Source organism: Oncorhynchus mykiss, chromosome 1, assembly GCF_013265735.2.
Source record: "Oncorhynchus mykiss isolate Arlee chromosome 1, USDA_OmykA_1.1, whole genome shotgun sequence".
NCBI lineage: Eukaryota > Metazoa > Chordata > Actinopteri > Salmoniformes > Salmonidae > Oncorhynchus > Oncorhynchus mykiss.
The window spans coordinates 83045089-83065798 of record NC_048565.1 but is presented as its reverse complement, the minus strand read 5'-3'; the positions used below and the strand labels follow the sequence as shown (position 1 = coordinate 83065798).

The following is a 20710-nucleotide window of genomic DNA, read 5'->3' as shown; positions in this document are numbered from 1 at the left end:
AACATTTTTGGGCAGAACTGAAAAAGCCTGCTACCAAATACTAATTGAGTGTATGTAAACTTCTGACCCACTGGGTGTAGGTTGTGCGTACTGGTGGCAGAGAAGTCAGGCGCAGGAGAGCAAAAACTGATTTACAACGGCACAGTTTAATAAACAAAACCACCGGATATTGCACGCCCAATTTTTCAGTTTTTGATTTTTGATTTTTCAGTTTTTTTATGTTTGGCGTAAAAGCAACACAGCTGAACACACCATCCCCACCGTCAAACATGGTGGTGGCAGCATCATGGTTTGGGCCTGCTTTTCTTCAGCAGGGACAGGGAAGATGGTTAAAATTGATGGGAAGATGGATGGAGCCAAATACAGGACCATTCTGGAAGAAAACCTGATGGAGTCTGCAAAAGACCTGAGACTGGGACGGAGATTTGTCTTCCAACAAGACAATGATCCAAAACATAAAGCAAAATCTACAATGGAATGGTTCAAAAATAAACATATCCAGGTGTTAGAATGGCCAAGTCAAAGTCCAGACCTGAATCCAATCGAGAATCTGTGGAAAGAACTGAAAACTGCTGTTCACAAATGCTCTCCATCCAACCTCACTGAGCTCGAGCTGTTTTGCAAGGAGGAATGGGAAAAAATGTCAGTCTCTCGATGTGCAAAACTGATAGAGACATACCCCAAGGGACTTACAGCTGTAATCGCAGCAAAAGGTGGCGCTACAAAGTATTAACTTAAGGGGGCTGAATAATTTTGCACGCCCAATTTTTCAGTTTTTGATTTGTTAAAAAAGTTTGAAATATCCAATAAATGTCGTTCCACTTCATGATTGTGTCCCACTTGTTGTTGATTCTTCACAAAAAAATACAGTTTTATATCTTTATGTTTGAATCCTGAAATGTGGCAAAAGATCGCAAAGTTCAAGGGGGCCAAATACTTTTGCAAGGCACTGTATTACAGAGTCGCTATGGTGACCTGACAGCCTCCCTCGTCTGCTCAGCTACTTCTGTCACTCAAACTCACTCCATCATTAGCACACTGACAACTCTCTCTCTCTCTCGGTCCCTTTCTGCCTCCAGACTTCAGTCCACTCTTCTAACTAGTTTTGTCATTATGATACATAACATGATCAGGTTACATATTTTAGTCATGAAATTAATAAATCAAACTAAATGTGTAGAATGTTGCCTGTACTTCTTTTGGATTTAATAAATAATATTATCATGCATTGATTTTGGATTATACCACAATGAAGGTTGAGGAATTGTGATCACAGTTATTACACTTTCAAATGGGATAATTTCCATTTCAAATTGTATAATAGCAAAACAATATAGTTATAGCTGTAAAATGATATTCCTATGAGAAACAGTGAGGGATATGACATCATTCATATAGCACATCCTAATCCTAATTCAGCGACAGTGGGAGGTGGGGGAGGGGTTGGGAGGAGAGGAGGGTCATAAGAGGGGTGAGTGATTGTGTTGTGGGCAGGGCGTGGGTGTACTCACGTCGTTTGCAGCCACACTTTTTGATCCGTTTGGGGTCTGTGATGTCATCGTGACAAGCTTTGCAGTAGAAAAATGCTCTGGGGAGGAAACAGCAGCATAGATATTTATCATCTCAGTTTGCAACTCACCTTGTGAATTTGACCCATTTCACCAGGTTCACCTGTGAGTTGGCTTTTACCAGCTGGCTTTTACTTTTACCAATGACACCTTTATTTTTAACAAGATATTTAGAGAAGTTGAATGCCTAATCTCCTTTTAGCCACCAAGAGAATGAAAACCCAGGCAAGGCTTTTCCTGTGGCGTTTTTCTGTATTTTTCCGTGATGGTGGGATGATAGCCATTACCTCTTTACTTCTTTGGCATCACTGGCGATGAAGAACCCCAGAGTTCCTTCCTGCATCTTTACGTGGTTCCCCGGGTTGATGAGGATGCTGGGTAATGGGAGATAGATGACATCACACAAAAAATTTCAGTCTCTCGATGTGCAAAACTGATAGAGACATACCACAAGCGACTTACAGCTGTAATCGCAGCAAAAGGTGGCGCTACAAAGTATTTACTTAAGGGGGCTGAATAATTTTGCACGCCCAATTTTTCAGTTTTTGATTTGTTAAAAAAGTTTGAAATATCCAATAAATGTCGTTCCACTTCATGATTGTGCCCCACTTGTTGTTGATTCTTCACAAGAATCAGAGCACAGCTGGGGGCAGAGGGTGGTCTATAGCAGGCGGCAACGGTGAGAGACTTGTTTTAAAAGAGGTGGATTTTTAAAAGTAGAAGTTCAAATTGTTTGGGTACAGACCTGGATAGTAGGACAGAACTCTGCAGGCTATCTTTGCAGTAGATCGCAACACCGCCCCCTTTGGCAGTTCTATCTTGTCTGAAAATGTTGTAGTTTGGGATGACAATTTCAGAATTTTGATGGTCTTCCTAAGCCAGGATTCAGACACAGCTAGAATATCCGGGTTGGCAGAGTGTGCAAAATCAGTGAATAAAACAAACTTAGGGAGGAGGCTTCTAATGTTAACATGCATGAAACCAAGGCTATTATGGTTACAGAAGTCATCAAAAGAGAGCACCTGGGGAATAGGAGTGGAGCTAGGCACTGCAGGGCCTGGATTCACCTCTACATCACCAGAGGAAAAGAGGAGGAGTAGGATAAGAGTACGGTGTATATATATATATAGGAGCAACGAGACTATAAGTATATGAGTAACTATATAGACTGTGTAAATATATGGGGAACTATAGACGGTATAAATATAGGAGGAACTATTTAGACTGTATAATAAGATGTCAGTGTTAAATAATCCATTGTTTTCTGCGTTATGGAGACATGCAAAATGCCATTATAGAAGAAGGTATAAGCAGTGTAGTCATAGCTCTACATTATAATTCAAAGCCATATTACATAATATCCCCATATTACTTCTGGAGCCTGTGTACTGTCAATTAATGTTTTGTATCCATGTCTCTCCATATCCACATCACTACTGCCCTCTGCTGGTGATGGTAGTGTACTGTCGGTGTTGATCTCTGAATAGGCTTACAGACTCTAGTACAGTATCTGGCATGCTATCAGTGTGTGTGTTATAATCCCGACTGCCTGGACACAGGGTATTATCCCTGTTGTAACATGGTCATCCCCAGGCTGATGATTGATAAAAGACTCCAGTGTGTGTGTCTACTGTCAGTGACACGTGACAGAGGGGAAGGGGCTTGGCACATACCCACAGATTATTATGATGATCCTTGCAGTGTTGTTGCATGTGTAGCAGATGCGAGCTAGTTAGCATACTAGTAGCAATCATGGAGTGACGCCACATGCCCTGAAACCTACAGTGTTGCACTCGCCCAACAAGGACCAATGTTCTTGGTAGGGAAATGGTTAGCACTGTAGCTTCCTCTTTCCTGCGCTACCTGTTCAGTAGTACAGATAGTTCTATTGCTGTGAGCTGATGTCAATACAAACTGCCATTCCGCTTAATCCCCATGTAACTACTGCCCATATATCTGATATCTGCCAGTGACAGCACGGCATTTGTGATTAAATACAGATTATTGCTTCATCCCTCTCTCTCTCTCTGTATCTCTCTCTCTCTCTCTCTCTCTCTGTGTATCTCTCTCTCTCTCTCTCTAAATCCCTGGATGGGTTCAGGCACTTTAAAAACGCCTCACCTCTGAACACGGCCCCTTATTGGTGGGAGAAACATCCACATGACTCTCTGTAGGTACACCAGAGAGGGCGCAGGGGAATCTGTTTGGGCCGCTCAGATTATTAACAGATCCTCTACTGTGTCACAGCTTATATCAGACCAGACCAGGATACAGTTTGTACCAGACAGGTACATGGAGGCGTTGTCTGTCTATCTGACTGTCACTTAGTCTGGTGTTCTCTTCGGCACGCGCAGCACTTGATTCTGCACCTTTTATCGAGTGTTCTATGCACGCAATTCTACCTGGAAAAACTCTACTTGTCTGTCTTCCAAATCATCTTTTTTCATCCATTTCCTCCTTCAAGAAACAGTTCTTCATCTCTTCCTTTGAGACACTGTTGAACACACAGCGTTGGACCTTAGAACTAGAGAATAGGACTTCTGAAGAATGAAAGCTTAGTTCCACTCTTCAGAAAGACAAGGACCCTTAAGAGAAACTACCGGAGACTCTGCAATAGATAACTAAATATCTGAGATCGATAGCGATGATCCCTACTAAGCTCCTGATGTACCGGGGTCCACGCGGTGCCGCCTCCCCTCGCCCCGAGACCCGTGGAGACACATTCAGGAGAAAGAAGTCGTGTGGAGAGTTGTTTCAGAAAGGGTACAGGGTGAGGCTGGGGCCTCGTGGAGTGGCTATGAAGAAGGAGAGGCAGAAGGGACCCTATCTTGCACTCTGGACCTCTCTGAACTTTCTCTCCAAATGGGGTAAGAATAGAGATCTAGGACCAAAGTCAAACTGTCTGGTCTTGTCTGTGATTCCTAGTTGTATAAACTATGTTCTGCTTAAAATGGGGTCTGGGCCCTGTTCAAACATCTATCTGGTTAATCTCCAAATGCGGTAAGGACCGAGGTCTGGGAAGGGAATGGAATCCCTCGTGGTTATGATTCTTATTCTTTACTCTGCTCCTGCTGTGTGGTTGCCTGGCTACCCATACTCCTTGCTGCGGCCAAACGCTACGCCACATGCGTTAGTTTCTTCTCCGCAATGAGTCTGGATCTGAGTACCTCCCCTACGATTTCTAGAATGGAAATACTTTATAGACTGTCTAATTGGTCCCAGAAACCAATGGGTTGTGCCAGAGCCAGAACACACATGGGTAAAGCAAAGTTTTGAAAATTCACCATTGGTTAAAGCTGATCCAATAGCTGATTACTTTATTTTGTACAACACCCCTAATTTTGACGTCACCACAAACGACTCTGATGATGTCAGTCAGACGAACAGCAGCGGAGGAATTCAATGGAATGGCTTAGTTTGTTGGAAAATCATGTTTGATTCCTGCATGGGCCAGGTATACTAAATATTTGTGGTAGCTGTAAGTTGCCTCACTAAGACTTGTGTTTACAGAATGTATCTGTTTACACCATGAATGAAACTTTAAACAGATCTAAAAACACAAAGAGATTAGATTTCATGTCATCTTGGATACCAAAAACTAAAATCTTGCGTTAATTGCGTCAGACGATCGATTACGTTTTGGGGGTAGATGTATGAAAAAAATATACTAACCAGACTTGAGCAGTCTCCACCCCCTAAACAGATGTTTCAGTCCAGTGTGTGGGTCAAATCTCCCCTTCTAATATTCGGAGGATGCGAACCTTTGTAAAATTTGTAAAAATTTGTCCAAATGGTCAGATGCTACGACATCATGTTACGTATGTACAGTGTGTCCATGAGAGATTAGACTTCAAGGAAATGTTTCAAAGTTAATCTGGTCAACATCGGCCTTCTCTGTTAACCTAAGTCACTACTGGTGTGAATGATTCCATCCATCCATTCACACACAGTGAATCAGAGCAGGGAATATATTGGTGTAAACTGATATTGAGGCAGGTGTTGCATTGTGTCTCTAATCTCTGGGTGAGCTCATTTTGGAATCCGACAGATACACATGTAGGGCACAAACTCCCCCCCCCCCCCCCCCTTCCTTTCACCCTCAGAACAGCCTCAATTCACCGGGGAATGGACTCTACAAGGTGTTGAAAGCTTTCCACAGGGATGCTGGCCCATTTTGACTCCAATGCTTCCCACAGTTGCCAACTTGGCTGGATGGCCTTTAAGTGGTAGACCATTCTTGATAAACACGGGAAACTGTTGAGTGTAAACAACTCAGCTGCATTGCAGTTCTTGATTCAAACCGGTGTGCCTGGCACCTATTACCATACCCTTTCAAAGGCACTTGAATGTTTTGTATTGCCCATTCACCCTCTGAATGGCACATGTACACAATCCATGTCTCAATTGTCTCAAGGCTTAAACATCCTTCTTTAACCTGTCTCCTTCCATTCATCTACACTGATTGAAGTGGACTTAACAAGTGACATCAATAAGGGATCATAGCTTTCACCTGGATTCACCTGGTCAGTCTGTCATGGAAAGAGCAGATGTTCCTAATATAGCCACCTTAGAGGCTACAAATCACAAAGTATATCTACTGTACACTGCCGTTCAAAAGTTTGGGGTCGCTTAGAAATGTCCTTGTTTTTGAAAGAAAAGCTATTTTTTTGACCATTAAAATAACATCAAATTTATCCGGAATACAGTGTAGATATTGTTAATGTTGTAAATTACTATTGTAGCTGGAAACGGCAGATTTTTCAATGGAATATATACATAGGCGTAGGTTCCAATGGCACGTTGTGTTTGCTAATACAAGTTTATCATTTTAAAAGGCTAATTGATCATTAGAAAACCCTTTTGCAATTATGTTTGCACAGCTGAAAACTGTTGTCCTGATTAAAGAAGCAATAAAACTGGCCTTCTTTAGACTAGTTGAGTATCTGGAGCATCAGCTTTTGTGGGTTCGATTACAGGCTCAAAATGGCCAGAAACAAAGACCTTTCTTCTGAAACTCGTCAGTCTATTTTTGTTCTGAGAAATAAAGACTGTTCCATGCGAGAAATTGCCAAGAAACTGAAGATCTTGTACAACGCTGTGTAATACTCCCTTCACAGAACAGCGCAAACTGGCTCTAACCAGAATAGAAAGAGTGGGAAGCCCTGGTGCACAACTTAGCAAGAGGACAAGTACATTAGAGTGTCTCGTTTGAGAAATAGATGCCTCACAAGTCCTCAAATGGCAGCTTCATTAAATAGTACCTGCAAAACACCAGTCTCAACATCAACAGTGAAGAGGTGACTCCGGGATATTGGCCTTCTAAGAAAAAGCCATATCTCAGACTGGCCAATGAAAATAAAATATTAAGATGGGCAAAAGAACACAAACACTGGACAGAGGAACTCTGCCTAGAAGGCCAGCATCCCAGAGTCGCCTCTTCACTGTTGACGTTCTTTGTTTCTGGTCATTTTGAGCATGTAATCAAAACCACAAATGCTGATTCTCCAGATACTCAACTTGTCACGATTCTTCAAAATCGAACCCAGAAGCAGACCAGGACAAGGAGAGTAGGAAGAAGGTGAGTATTTATTTACAAGTGAATGTGAATTGGTAGATATATCCAGGTGGTGTAGCGGGTAGCGGTGGTGAGTTGATGGGAGTAAATAGGTGGATCCAATGGGGAAGCGGAATCCTCTGACGATCAGGTGGGAATGGGGTAAATGATCCGGGTGAGTAACTGAAGACAGAACAAACAGAGGTAAGTTCAAGGCAAGCAATACGTAACAAACAACAAAACAAATTCTATCCAACTTGAGGCTGATACTCTGGCACAACATACTGTTCATGGCTAACGATCCGGCAGGGAATGGATGTCAGGTCAGAGCTTTTGAAGGGGAGAGGTGATGATCAGGACAGGTGTGCAGATTACTGATGGGATACAGGTGCGGGTGAACATCGATCTCCCAACAAGCTAATTCGCCCGGCAACCAGACAGGGTGCGTTCCAGGACAACGGAAACACACTCCAGGACAGAAACACAGGCAAACACAGACTCAGGAAGCGGGATTCGTGATAGTACCCCCTCCGACGAACGCCACCGGGCGGACTACCTGGAGTGCCAGGGTGCAGGCGGTAGAAGTCACGAAGCAGGTCGTCATCAAGGATCTGACGCCGAGGAATCCAACTCCTCTCCTCTGGACCATATCCTTCCCAATCCACGAGATATTGGAACCCTCGACCCCACCGTCTGGAGTCCATGATGCGGCGCACCGTGTAGACAGGACCACCTCCGATCATCTGAGGAGGAGGAGGACGAGGAGGAGGGGGCAACAGAGGACTGAGGTGAACCCGGCTTGAGGCAGGAGACATGAAAGGTGGGGTGTACTCGAAGCGTTGCCGGCAATTTGAGTCGGACCACAGCAGGGTTAATGATTCTCTCCACCACGAACGGACCAATGAACTTTGGTGACAGTTTCCTCGACTCAGTCCGTAGAGGAAGATCCCGTGTAGCCAACCACACCTTATCTCCGATGGTATAAGCGGGAGCAGGAATACGGCAACGATTCGCCTGGATCTGATACCGGTCAGAAACTCTAAGGAGAACCTTCCTGGCCCGATGCCAGGTCCGGTGGCAACGACGAATGTGGGCCTGGACAGAAGGGACCGAAAGATCCCTCTCCTGAGAAGGAAACAAGGGAGGTTGGTATCCGTACAGGCATTGGAAGGGGGACATCCCAGTGGCAGATGAAGGAAGGGTATTATGGGCATACTCGACCCAGGGTAATTGAGATGACCAAGAGGTGGGATCAGAGGAGACAAGACAACGCAGCGTGGACTCCATCTTCTGGTTGGCTCTCTCCGCCTGACCATTAGATTGGGGGTGAAATCCAGATGTGAGACTGACTGTAGCTCCAATGGCCAAACAGAAGGATTTCCAGACAGCAGAGGTAAACTGAGGACCACGGTCAGAAACAATGTCACAGGGCAACCCGTGGACCCTGAACACCTCCCTAACCAGGATCTCGGACGTCTCAGTGGCAGAAGGCAGCTTGGAGAGGGGAACAAAGTGGGCAAACTTGCTGAATCTATCCACAATGGTCAGAATAACCGTGTTACCAACAGAAGAGGGCAACCCCGTGACAAAATCCAGGGCCAGATGCGACCAAGGTCGTCGGGGAATAGGTAGGGGGTGAAGAAGCCCAGAGCTGGCCCGATTGGTACTCTTATTCTGCGCACAAACAGGACAAGCGGCAACAAACCTCCGGGTATCTTCTCCCATGGCAGGCCACCAAAATCGTCTGCGCAGTAGCGCCATAGTCCGAGCAACACCAGGGTGACAAGCTATCTTGCTGGCGTGGGACCACTGAAGGACAGCAGAACGAACCGACTCAGGCACGAACAACCGACCGGGTGGACCGTTACCGGGCCCGGGCTGTGTCCGAAGAGCCGCCATCACCTCCTCCTCAATCCTCTATGTAACGGCTCCCACGACAACGTTCTGGGGAAGAATCGTCTCAGTCTTGGCCTCACTCTCCTCCGTCTTGGAGAACATCCGGGACAGGGCGTCCGCCTTCCCGTTCTTCGACCCAGGTCGGAACGTCAGGGAAAAATTGAAGCGTCCAAAAAACAAAGCCCACCGGGCCTGACGAGAGTTGAGACGTTTAGCCGATTGCACGTAAGCCAGATTATTGTGGTCAGTCCAGACCACAAACGGTTGCTCCGCTCCCTCCAACCAGTGACGCCACTCCTTCAAGGCAAGCTTCACAGCGAGAAGCTCCCGGTTACCCACATCGTAGTTTCTTTCAGCTGGAGAAAGACGACAAGAGTAGAAGGCGCGGGGATGGAGTTTACCGTCAGTGGAGCTACGCTGGGACAGGATGGCGCCCACCCCCACATCAGACGCATCCACCTCCACAACGAACTGACGGGAAGTGTCAGGTTGAGAGAGAATCGGGGCGTTGGTGAATCGGCTCTTCAAATCTAGAAATGCTCGGTCTGCCTCAGGAGACCAACATAACTTTCTGGTGCAAGACGTCAGTACAGTTAAAGGGGCGGCCACCCGGCTGTAATCACGGATAAACCTCCGATAAAAATTTGCAAACCCCAGGAATCTCTGGAGCTGCAATCTCGAACCGGGCTGGACCCAATCCCGAACCGCCCGAACCTTCTCTTGGTCCATCTTGATCTCTCCCCTGGAGATGATGTAACCGAGGAAGGACGTCGTGTGGGCGTGAAAATCACACTTCTCAGCCTTCACGAACAGACGGTTCTCCAATAACCGCTGCAGGACCTGCTTGACATGTTGAACGTGGCTAGAAAGCTCCTTCGAGAAGATGAGGATATCATCCAGGTAAACGAACACAAAAATACCAATCATCTCTCAGAACGTCATTCACCATACTTTGGAACACAGCAGGAGCGTTGGTCAGTCCAAACGGCATCACCTGGTACTCGAAATGTCCCATCGGAGTATTGAACCCAGTCAACCACTCGTCCCCCTCTTTGATCCGAACCAAATGATAAGCATTACGTAAATCAAGCTTCGTAAAAACCGTAGCACCCTGTAAAGAATCGAAAGCCGAGCTCATCAAGGGCAGGGGATACTTGTTCTTGAACGTAATATCATTCAAACCCAGATAATCAATACACGGTCGAAGAGTTCCATCCTTCTTGCTCACAAAAAAAAATCCTGCTCCCAGAGGTGATGACGAGGGCCGAATGAGACTTGCAGCTAGAGACTCCTTGATGTAGGTCTCCAAGGCCTCACGTTCAGGTCGAGAGATACTGTATAACCGTCCCTTGGGAAAGGCGGCTCCAGGAAACAGATTAATCGCACAGTCATAAGGTCGGTGGGGAGGAAGAGACTGAGCCTTCTGTTTACTGAATACGTCACCCAACTCGTGATATGTTTCTGGAACCAGGGACAAATCAGGAGGAGCAGAGTCACTGACCTGACTGGAAATGGCAGGAGAACAGGCAGTCCTAAGACAGTTAGCATGACAATCAATGCTCCAACTAGTTACCTTACACGTCACCCAATCAAACGAGGGATTGTGTTCCTTCAGCCAGGGGTAACCAAGAACCAGAGGAACATGGGGCGAGGACAGAATGAAGAAGGAGATAAACTCTGAATGATTACCCGACAACAACATCTTAACCGGTTCAGTCCTCATAGTGATCCGTGCCAGACTACTGCCGTTCAGAGTGGTTGCTTCAATGGCTTCCGGCAGGAAGCGGGATTCGTGACACAACTAGTCTAAAGAAGGCCAGTTTTATTGCTTCTTTAATCAGAACAAAAGTTTTCAACTGTGCTAACGTAATTGCGAAAGGGTTTTCTAATGATCAATTAGCCTTTTACAATGATAAACTTGGATTTGCTAACATTACGTGCCATTGGAACACAGGAGTGATGGTTGCTGATAATGGGCCTCTGTATGCCTATGTAGATATTCCATAAAAAATCTGACGTTTCCAGCTACAATAGTCATTTACAACATTAACAATGTCTACACTGTATTTCTGATCAATTTGATGTTATTTTAATTGACAAAGAATGTTGCTTTTCTTTCAAAAACAAGGACATTTCTAAGTGACCACACACTTTTGAACGGTAGTGTATGTATATATGAAGAATACAGTACTGTATGTATGATTAACGTACAGATGTAGGATCTTAATTTGAGCCAGTTTGCTACAGCAAGATTGAAATTTATGGACATTTTTTGTAGGGGTTGATACATTTTTCGTTAGGGCAAATGAAGTCTGACATTTTAAATTGGAAATTACAAACTTAACTTTTAAAATCTTGAATAGACTCAAAGTTTGCATTTCCTGCTGTGCAGGTAAATTCTGGGCAATGCCCACACGAGATTTCATACTAAATATTTTGGTGATATATTGACAATCTTTTGACTAACATGGACTTTCTCAGGTGTTCTTGTTCTGTCCAGTATTGTCATGTCATTTCTATGGTCAGCTCTTGTGTGATGTTGGATGTGTGATGTCGTAAATTAATCTCTCTCGCTCTCTGTCTCTCTCTGTCTCTCTCTCTCTCTCTCTCTCTCTCTCTCTGTCTGTCTCTCTCTCTCCCTCTCTGTCTCTCTCTGTCTCTCTCTCTGTCTCTCTCTCTCTCTCTCTGTCTCTCTCTGTCTCTGTCTCTCTCTCTCTCTCTCTCTCTCAGGTTTAAGATTCCTGAGAGCCTTGAGATTGATACAGTTCTCTGAAATTTTACAGTTTTTGAATATCTTAAAAACAAGGTAAGTATTAGGGCTTTCATTGGACTACCGCCAAAACACCAACTATCTCCAGAATCCATCTGACATAGAAGCTCGGCTCAGGTTTGCTCTTTGTCTAGACGCTGTGGTGACACTTTATCTTACAGGCCTGTTCCAGACTTAGATATTTGAACTTAAGTGGTAACAACTTCAAAGCATGTAGGGAAAGGGAGATTCCTCATCACTTTTACAAATGATTTCATTCAAGCACCTGAAACAAATTTTACATGTACATTTTTGCTATTTAGCAGACATTCTTATCCAGAGCGACTTGCAGTAGTGATTGCAGTGCATTTTGTGCTTTTTCATACTGGTCCACCATGGGAATCGAACCCACAACCATAGTGTTGCAAGCACCATGCTGTCCCAACTGAGCCACATGGGACACATTGTATAGTAGCTCCAATGGATCTCACTCATGTCTTCTGAAATTGTTATGTAATAACTATGTAATTTAACTTCCCATGTGGCTGGGTAAATAGCAGGACTGTCCAGTAAAGTGTCACTGAGGCTAGATGACTGTTTGGCCCAGCGTGCCTCTTCTCTCCTTGCTGGACTGTTGCCACTGTAAACACAGAGTCGTTGAGTAATGTACAGTCATCCTCTCTTTCTGTGGTTCAGCACTAACATAGGTAAAGGAGAGATAGGGAGAGAGGGAGAGAGATAAAACGTGGAAGAGGAGAGCATGTGATGAATGTAGACAGATCCTAAACTAAAGCATGACACGTTCCCTATTACAGCAGGGCAAGAACAGACACCGCGGTAGCTGTTGACAATATGTAGGAAAAACAACACAAGATGATGGGTAGAGTGCTGGCAACAGCATTCCACAAAAGCTGTCATGACATAATGTGCCTTAGCAGTTCAATAGAGTAATCCCTTTCAGCTTAATTCATTTTATGTTTGTTTGGGTGCATTTTTGTTTTTGACCTTAACCCACCCCCTAGAGACCCACAGTCCCATTAATTTCCTGGCGTAGAGAAAGAGAACAGAATAGCACGTCTTTAAAAAAAATATTTTATTATAATACTTAAAGACATTTTCTTTTGTATCTTACAGGCATACAATGCCAGACATAAAGACAGAACTTGACGTAATAATAAAATAATGACAGGAGCGGAGAGGACATGTACAGGACAGTACTGTACTTTACAACCTAAACCTGGTGTTTTCTAGCCTCACCACCTCAGACCCAGTAGATGAACCTCTCCCCTTACATTATTCTCTTTCTGTCACCCTTACCTGGCCTGGATCTCTTTGAGAGATGTTTATGGTTCTTATTCTACCCAGCAATTCCATCAAGCTGGTGAACCTGTGTTCCATCTTCATAAGCACATGGCTAACAGCTGCCGGATTCATACATTTGGTAAGTGGCCGGGCGGGGGGGCTGGGCTACAGGGGGAGTAAGGGAGGTTAGAACTCCTAACGCTTGGTCCGAAAACAACCTCTAGCTCCTCCCTTCCCCCTGGATGTGTGGCAGATCTGGAGTGCTGAAGGGTCCCAGACCAACCCCTACCCCCTACCCCCTGGGCACTCCTGTAAGTTCGAAACGATCGGATTGGTATGTAAACAATACAGAACTAATTGAATACAGTTGTGTGCACTAAAAAGTTAGATTTAATTTTGTTTAAACCCTGCACTGCTCTACAGGTGTTTTTGTGACAAACTATCGCTGGGATACCCTAGAGCACTTTGTTGCACACCCATTGTGGCAATAGTTCTGCCAGTACCAAAATACAACATTTTCAGTGCCCGCAACTATATGGAAATTCCCAGCCTATCTGAAGGCAAGGCGAAGCAGCAATTTACCATGTTGCTTAAACCTATACGATCTTCTCAGATCCACAGCAGGGCCTAGGGGGTAGGGGCCGGGGCTTGATTTGAGAATCAGCACGTTAGTTAAAAAGGCTAGGTGGGCGCCGTCTTCGTGTAGCCCCCACCTACCCGGTTCAGATGTGCTGCCACCCGAGTGGAGGGGGCTAGGGATTGCCTTCGGACCGGCCAATAGAGGGTGTTTCCATGTGATGATGAAGAGTTAGGGGCGCTTTAATCAATCATTAGAACTACAGATCAATGTCTGTCCTTTTTATTAGTAAAACTATAGATCATTTAATCAAATCTGACCTGTTTTCACTTTTTCTGTTATTTCTTACAAACAGCTGGCTCAAGTTGTCAGTACACTTATATCAATGGCTCAACCAACAGTACAGTAACACACCAACCAATACAGCATTAGAACATGCAGGTGAATACCGCTAACCTCCTGGCACTAGATGGCAGCATTAGATCAATATTAAGGTTCCAGAAATCCTGCTTATCAGATTAGAATGAAAGCACATCAGTTCACCAGGGCCAGATTCAATCAAACTTGTATTGAGAAGGTCGTATGCAGGGCCTTTGTTTGCAAACTGCTGCCCTAAGTGTCAGAACCATGTCGTGTTCAGTTCAGTCGTTCCGAACTGGAGGCACGACAGTGGAGGAGGTACTCGGTAGTGTTACAGCTTCCTCAACCACACAGGAAATGTATTCATCCGCAGGAAGACATGTTTGTTGGCTACTGTGTATATATACTCTGCAATGCTGGTTTGATTGACTCTTAAGACCATGTTGGTGGTAGGATGAACCTTTAGAACCTGCTTCAGAGGTTGTGATAAAAATCCTTCCGTTTTTGCTTCTGACTGACATTCTACCCTGTTCAAATCTCCTTCCCGCTCCCGTTTCTAGGTGGAAAACTCAGGGGATCCTTGGGAAAACTTCCAAAATTCCCAGTCACTTTCCTATTGGGAATGTGTCTACTTGCTCATGGTCACTATGTCAACAGTGGGCTACGGGGACGTCTATGCAAAAACCACCCTGGGACGCCTGTTCATGGTCTTCTTCATCCTCGGGGGTTTGGTAAAACAACATTTTTCTATCCCCTCCTCCCACTCCCCCCCCCCCCCCCCCACCCTCAACCTGCCTGTCTCCATCTTCACACCATATAAGTGTTAAACCAGACAGAAAAATCAGTAAACGATACTTTAGACTTCAATGTCTTTGTCAACATTATTACCTGTAAAGTATTTTTAAATGTAGCTTAATGATAGTTTAGGATTGTTTACATAGTACTGTTAAGATATGTACAGTGTACCTCCCTGCTTACACTACTATCAATGTTATTTGTCTGTATCTGGGTACTGTAGTTTCTCCCCTTGTCCCCCCTTCCTATAGCGTGTGGGTTGTATTGGTCTGAAGAGTAGTTATAAGATAATGTTCTACACCTGCGGCCTGATAATGTTGTTGTTGCCGTTCTTCTTAAAGCAGTCTGCGATCTCAGGACTACTCCCTTCCTCTCGTGTCCCTCCCCACTATTCCAACAAACACAGTGGCAGGAAGATCAGGCCTAGGCCAGCCTGAGTGTTACCATAGCGATTGCAGCTCTTTTTCGCCCCTGACATTTAACCACAGTCAGACCAGCACCCCCTAGAGGAAAAGGGTCTCACTGCAGCTAAACCCATGTCCGTTAGTTTGGACTATTAGCCTATAACACCATCCATCTCATATGATCAGGTAGATGATGACCCCCCCCCCCCCCATATGATCAGGTAGATGATGTTTGAGAGTGTGCCATGTGGTCGTCATAGAGATGTAATAAAATGAAGGATGTGTGCTACTACGTCTAAAGGCCATTCAGGGTTAGCAGCAGCAGGTCTGCTTCTTTACGGTTAGCAAACAGCTCAACAGTTAGTGGATAGCTAAACGGTTAGTAAACAGCTCAACAATTAATGGATAGCTAAATGTTTAGCAAACAGCTCAACAATTATTAGATAGCTAAACGGTTAGCAAATAGCTCAACAGTTAGTGGATAGCTAAATGGTTAGTAAACATCTCAACAGTTAGTGGATAGCTAAATGGTTAGCAAACAGCTCAACAGTTAGTGGATAGCTAAATGGTTAGCAAACAGCTCAACAGTTAGTGGATAGCTAAATGGTTAGCAAACAGCTCAACAGTTAGTGGATAGCTAAATGGTTAGCAAACAGCTCAACAGTTAGTGGATAGCTCAACAGTTAGAAAACAGCTCAAAAGTTAGTGGGTATCTATACAGTTAGCAAACAGCTCAACAGTTAGTGGCTATCTATACAGTTAGCAAACAGCTCAACAGTTAGTGGATAGCTCAACTGTTAGCAAACAGCTCAACAGTTAGTGGGTATCTATACAGTTAGCAAATGGCTCAAAGTTTGAATAGATATAGTTAGCAAACGGTTCAAAGGTTTAAATAGATATAGTTAGTAAACGGCTCAAAGGTTTGAGTAGATATAGTTAGCAAACGGCTCAAAGGTTTGAATAGCTAGCAAAAGGTTCAAAGGTTTGAATAGATATAGTTAGCAAACGGCTCAAAGGTTTGAATAGATATAGTTAGCAAACGGCTCAAAGGTTTGAATAGCTAGCAAACGGCTCAAAGGTTTGAGTAGATATAGTTAGTAAACGGTTCAAAGGTTTGAATAGATACAGTGCCTTACGAAAGTATTTGGCCCCTTTGAACTTTGCGACCTTTGCCACATTTCAGGCTTCAAACATAAAGATATAAAACTGTATTTTTTTGTGAAGAATCAACAACAAGTGGGACACAATCATGAAGTGGAACGACATTTATTGGATATTTCAAACTTTTTTAACAAATCAAAAACTGAAAAATTGGGCGTGCAAAATTATTCAGCCCCCTTAAGTTAATACTTTGTAGCGCCACCTTTTGCTGCGATTACAGCTGTAAGTCCCTTGGGGTATGTCTCTATCAGTTTTGCACATCGAGAGACTGACATTTTTTCCCATTCCTCCTTGCAAAACAGCTCGAGCTCAGTGAGGTTGGATGGAGAGCATTTGTGAACAGCAGTTTTCAGTTCTTTCCACAGATTCTCGATTGGATTCAGGTCTGGACTTTGACTTGGCCATTCTAACACCTGGATATGTTTATTTTTGAACCATTCCATTGTAGATTTTGCTTTATGTTTTGGATCATTGTCTTGTTGGAAGACAAATCTCCGTCCCAGTCTCAGGTCTTTTGCAGACTCCATCAGGTTTTCTTCCAGAATGGTCCTGTATTTGGCTCCATCCATCTTCCCATCAATTTTAACCATCTTCCCTGTCCCTGCTGAAGAAAAGCAGGCCCAAACCATGATGCTGCCACCACCATGTTTGACAGTGGGGATGGTGTGTTCAGCTGTGTTGCTTTTACGCCAAACATAACGTTTTGCATTGTTGCCAAAAAGTTCAATTTTGGTTTCATCTGACCAGAGCACCTTCTTCCACATGTTTGGTGTGTCTCCCAGGTGGCTTGTAGCAAACTTTAAACAACACTTTTTATGGATATCTTTAAGAAATGGCTTTCTTCTTGCCACTCTTCCATAAAGGCCAGATTTGTGCAATATACGACTGATTGTTGTCCTATGGACAGAGTCTCCCACCTCAGCTGTAGATCTCTGCAGTTCATCCAGAGTGATCATGGGCCTCTTGGCTGCATCTCTGATCAGTCTTCTCCTTGTATGAGCTGAAAGTTTAGAGGGACGGCCAGGTCTTGGTAGATTTGCAGTGGTCTGATACTCCTTCCATTTCAATATTATCGCTTGCACAGTGCTCCTTGGGATGTTTAAAGCTTGGGAAATATTTTTGTATCCAAATCCGGCTTTAAACTTCTTCACAACAGTATCTCGGACCTGCCTGGTGTGTTCCTTGTTCTTCATGATGCTCTCTGCGCTTTTAACGGACCTCTGAGACTATCACAGTGCAGGTGCACTTATACGGAGACTTGATTACACACAGGTGGATTGTATTTATCATCATTAGTCATTTAGGTCAACATTGGTTCATTCAGAGATCCTCACTGAACTTCTGGAGAGAGTTTGCTGCACTGAAAGTAAAGGGGCTGAATAATTTTGCACGCCCAATTTTTCAGTTTTTGATTTGTTAAAAAAGTTTGAAATATCCAATAAATGTCGTTCCACTTCATGATTGTGTCCCACTTGTTGTTGATTCTTCACAAAAAAATACAGTTTTACATCTTTATGTTTGAAGCCTGAAATGTGGCAAAAGGTCGCAAAGTTCAAGGGGGCCGAATACTTTTGCAAGGCACTGTATAGTTAGCAAACGGCTCAAAGGTTTGAAAAGCTATTCAGTTAGCGAATGGATCAACGGTTTGTGAATAGCTAAATAGTAAGCAAACCGCTCAACGTTTTGCAAATAGCTAAACAGTTAGATTCTGGGTAGCTAAATGGCTAGCAAAGCGCTCAACCGCTAAACAGTCATCAAAAAGAACTAAACAGTGCTAGCATGATATTGACATTGACATAGGCAGGAAAAGAGAAGTACTGTACTTCAGGACAGCAGGCTGCAACACTTTGCCAAATGCATCCAGCTCATTCCCACTGCCCTCCAAATGAGTCTTAATGTGTTTTGCAGCTGTGGTCCATCAGGCCGGCCTGCTCAAATCAACCTGCCACATCATTGGTGTTTGTTGGACAAAACATGGCACATAGGTTTTTTTCCCCCCTCTTCTCTTTGCCACTTTCAGCTATTTCGGATGCTATTTCAGATCGACCGTTGTTGGTCAGCTGTGGCGATATTTACACTTTTTATTTTTTCTTCCCAAAACCCATGACCCTTAAAAACTGGGGTTTTCTTAATAAAAATATTTTCTTTTGATTTTACCCCAAAATTATTTTTTTTAATCATTGATTGGGCAACACATCTCTAAGTTTGTTCTCTTCTTTAAAGTGTCAATGCTGAGTGAGAACTACAAGAGAAACTTCTGGACACTAACATCCCCCCCCCAGTTTTTCAGCATTTGCACATTTATTTGATATCTGATATCTTAAGAACTATTTTTGTCTCCACCCAGAACTCTGTTTGGATTTAAGCGCCCGCTAGACCCTCCACCCCCTCTATGGCCTAGTGTCTTCTTTAGTCTCTTCTTGTGTCTCCTATCTTCTCCTTAGGCCATGTTTGCCAGCTACGTCCCTGAAATCATAGAGTTAATAGGAAACCGCAAGAAATATGGTGGTTCCTATAGTGCGGTTAATGGGAGAAAGTAAGTATTTTCCGGAAGGTTCTGCTGTCTTTCCTTGTACGAGGTAGAACCCTTTCTGCATGCCCTTTTCTTTTTTCTGTTTCATGCATGTAGGCCATGTTTGCTCGCTACGTGCCAGAAATTGCTGCTCTCATCCTTAATCGGAAGAAATACGGAGGGAGTTATAACTCAACACGAGGCAGAAAGTAAGTCCAAATCCAGACAAGGTGTGTTTGTGTGACTCGAGTGCACCCCCCTCAGGTTTAGAATGGTATGGGGGGTTGATTCACCAAATTTCCATTACTGTAGTCACACTGCGTGACTGGAGACCTTGGCCATAAGGACACATGTCCATGTCACTTTACTCTCAATTTTCTCTCTTTCTGTCCCTGTCTCTCTTATCGAATCTCTCTGTCTCTCTCTCTCTCTCTCTCTCTCTCTCTCTCTGTCTGTCTGTCTCTCTCTCTCTGTCTCTCTCTCTCTCTCTCTCTCTCTCTCTCGCTCTCTCTCTGTCTCTCTCTCTCTCTCTCTCTCTCTCTGTCTGTCTGTCGCTCACTCAGTGCTCACCTGAAGTCCATCCTTGTGCTTTTGTTTTTAATTTTTTACTTTGAAACATCCTATGTGCTGCATCTTAATTAATTTAAACTAGAGCTTTCATGACTACATTGTAGACCTATGGTATTAATATGTGTTGTCCTACCTCTTAATTCTGAAACCGTCCAATGACATTCCTCCAATTGTGCTCTCACTATAAGGACGAATCAGGATCATGATGATACATCATTGTAAAATAACTAGTCATGAAACCCCTACTATCTGCTGTAAAAAAAAAAAATCACGTTCCTGCTTCACAAGAAAATAGAAAAAAATATAATCCTCAACTGCATTATTATTGGTGGTCTTTTAGAAGTATCATCAATCTCAATGACATTACAGGATATTCTTTTAGAAGCATCATCAATCTCAATGACATTACAGGATATTATTTTCTTGCTTTCATTTTGCTTGAGTGACTCTGCATGAGACATGCTTTTTATTTGTATTTATTTGCATAATTTATCTGCATGATCTCTGTGACCTGAGCTCCCCTCCGTTGGCTTTTTCACGTTTCATGGTTCCCATGGCAAACTGTACAAAAAGCTAAACTTCCTGTCTTGTCACCGCCAGCCGCATCACCTCTGCTCGACATGACTCTGGCCCTGATCTTCAGTCAGCTCCTACACCCTGAATGCTGGATGCCTCGCTCTCATTGGAGGCTCGCGATTGCTCTTGGCTTGCTTTGCCCGCTTGGTTTTTGGTGTCCTGTCGTTTGGTTTGTGTGGCAGTAGTTGTGTTGGCCAGAGGTTGTGGTGTTTGTGTGTGTGTGTGTGTGGACGTTCAGAACACAGTGTGTTGTGTGTGTGTGTACAGTGTGTGTATTGTGGCTGAATCCCTGGTTCTGTGGCTCAATCTTCACTGGCTCAACAGCTCATCACAGCACATGGACTAACTAGCCTCATAGTTAGACACAGACTAACCTCACTGCTCCTCACAGTTAGACACAGACTAACCTCATAGTTAGATACAGACTAACCTCACTGCTCCTCATAGTTAGACACAGACTAACCTCACTGCTCCTCAGTTAGACACAGACTAACCTCACTGCTCCTCACAGTTAGACACAGACTAACCTCACTGCTCCTCACAGTTAAACACAGACTAACCTCACTGCTCCTCATAGTTAGACACAGACTAACCTCACTGCTCCTCACAGTTAGACACAGACTAACCTCACTGCTCCTCATAGTTTAGCTCAGCAGGATAGAGAGACTTCCTGCATCTCTTTCTCT

General features: G+C 44.0%; 1 protein-coding gene across 24 annotated transcripts in view; it reads left to right on the top strand.

Moving 5' to 3' along the window:
• The window catches only part of LOC100301648 (calcium-activated potassium channel subunit alpha-1), a 317555-nt gene that overhangs the window by 201365 nt on the left and 95480 nt on the right, over positions 1-20710 (top strand). For all 24 annotated transcript variants that reach the window (XM_036986905.1, XM_036986944.1, XM_036986906.1 and 21 more), the window contains exons 6-9: positions 11749-11824; positions 13133-13208; positions 14567-14737; positions 18811-18902. In XM_036986905.1, the coding sequence (XP_036842800.1) occupies positions 11749-11824; positions 13133-13208; positions 14567-14737; positions 18811-18902 (415 nt within the window). The remainder of the gene's footprint in view (positions 1-11748; positions 11825-13132; positions 13209-14566; positions 14738-18810; positions 18903-20710) is intronic.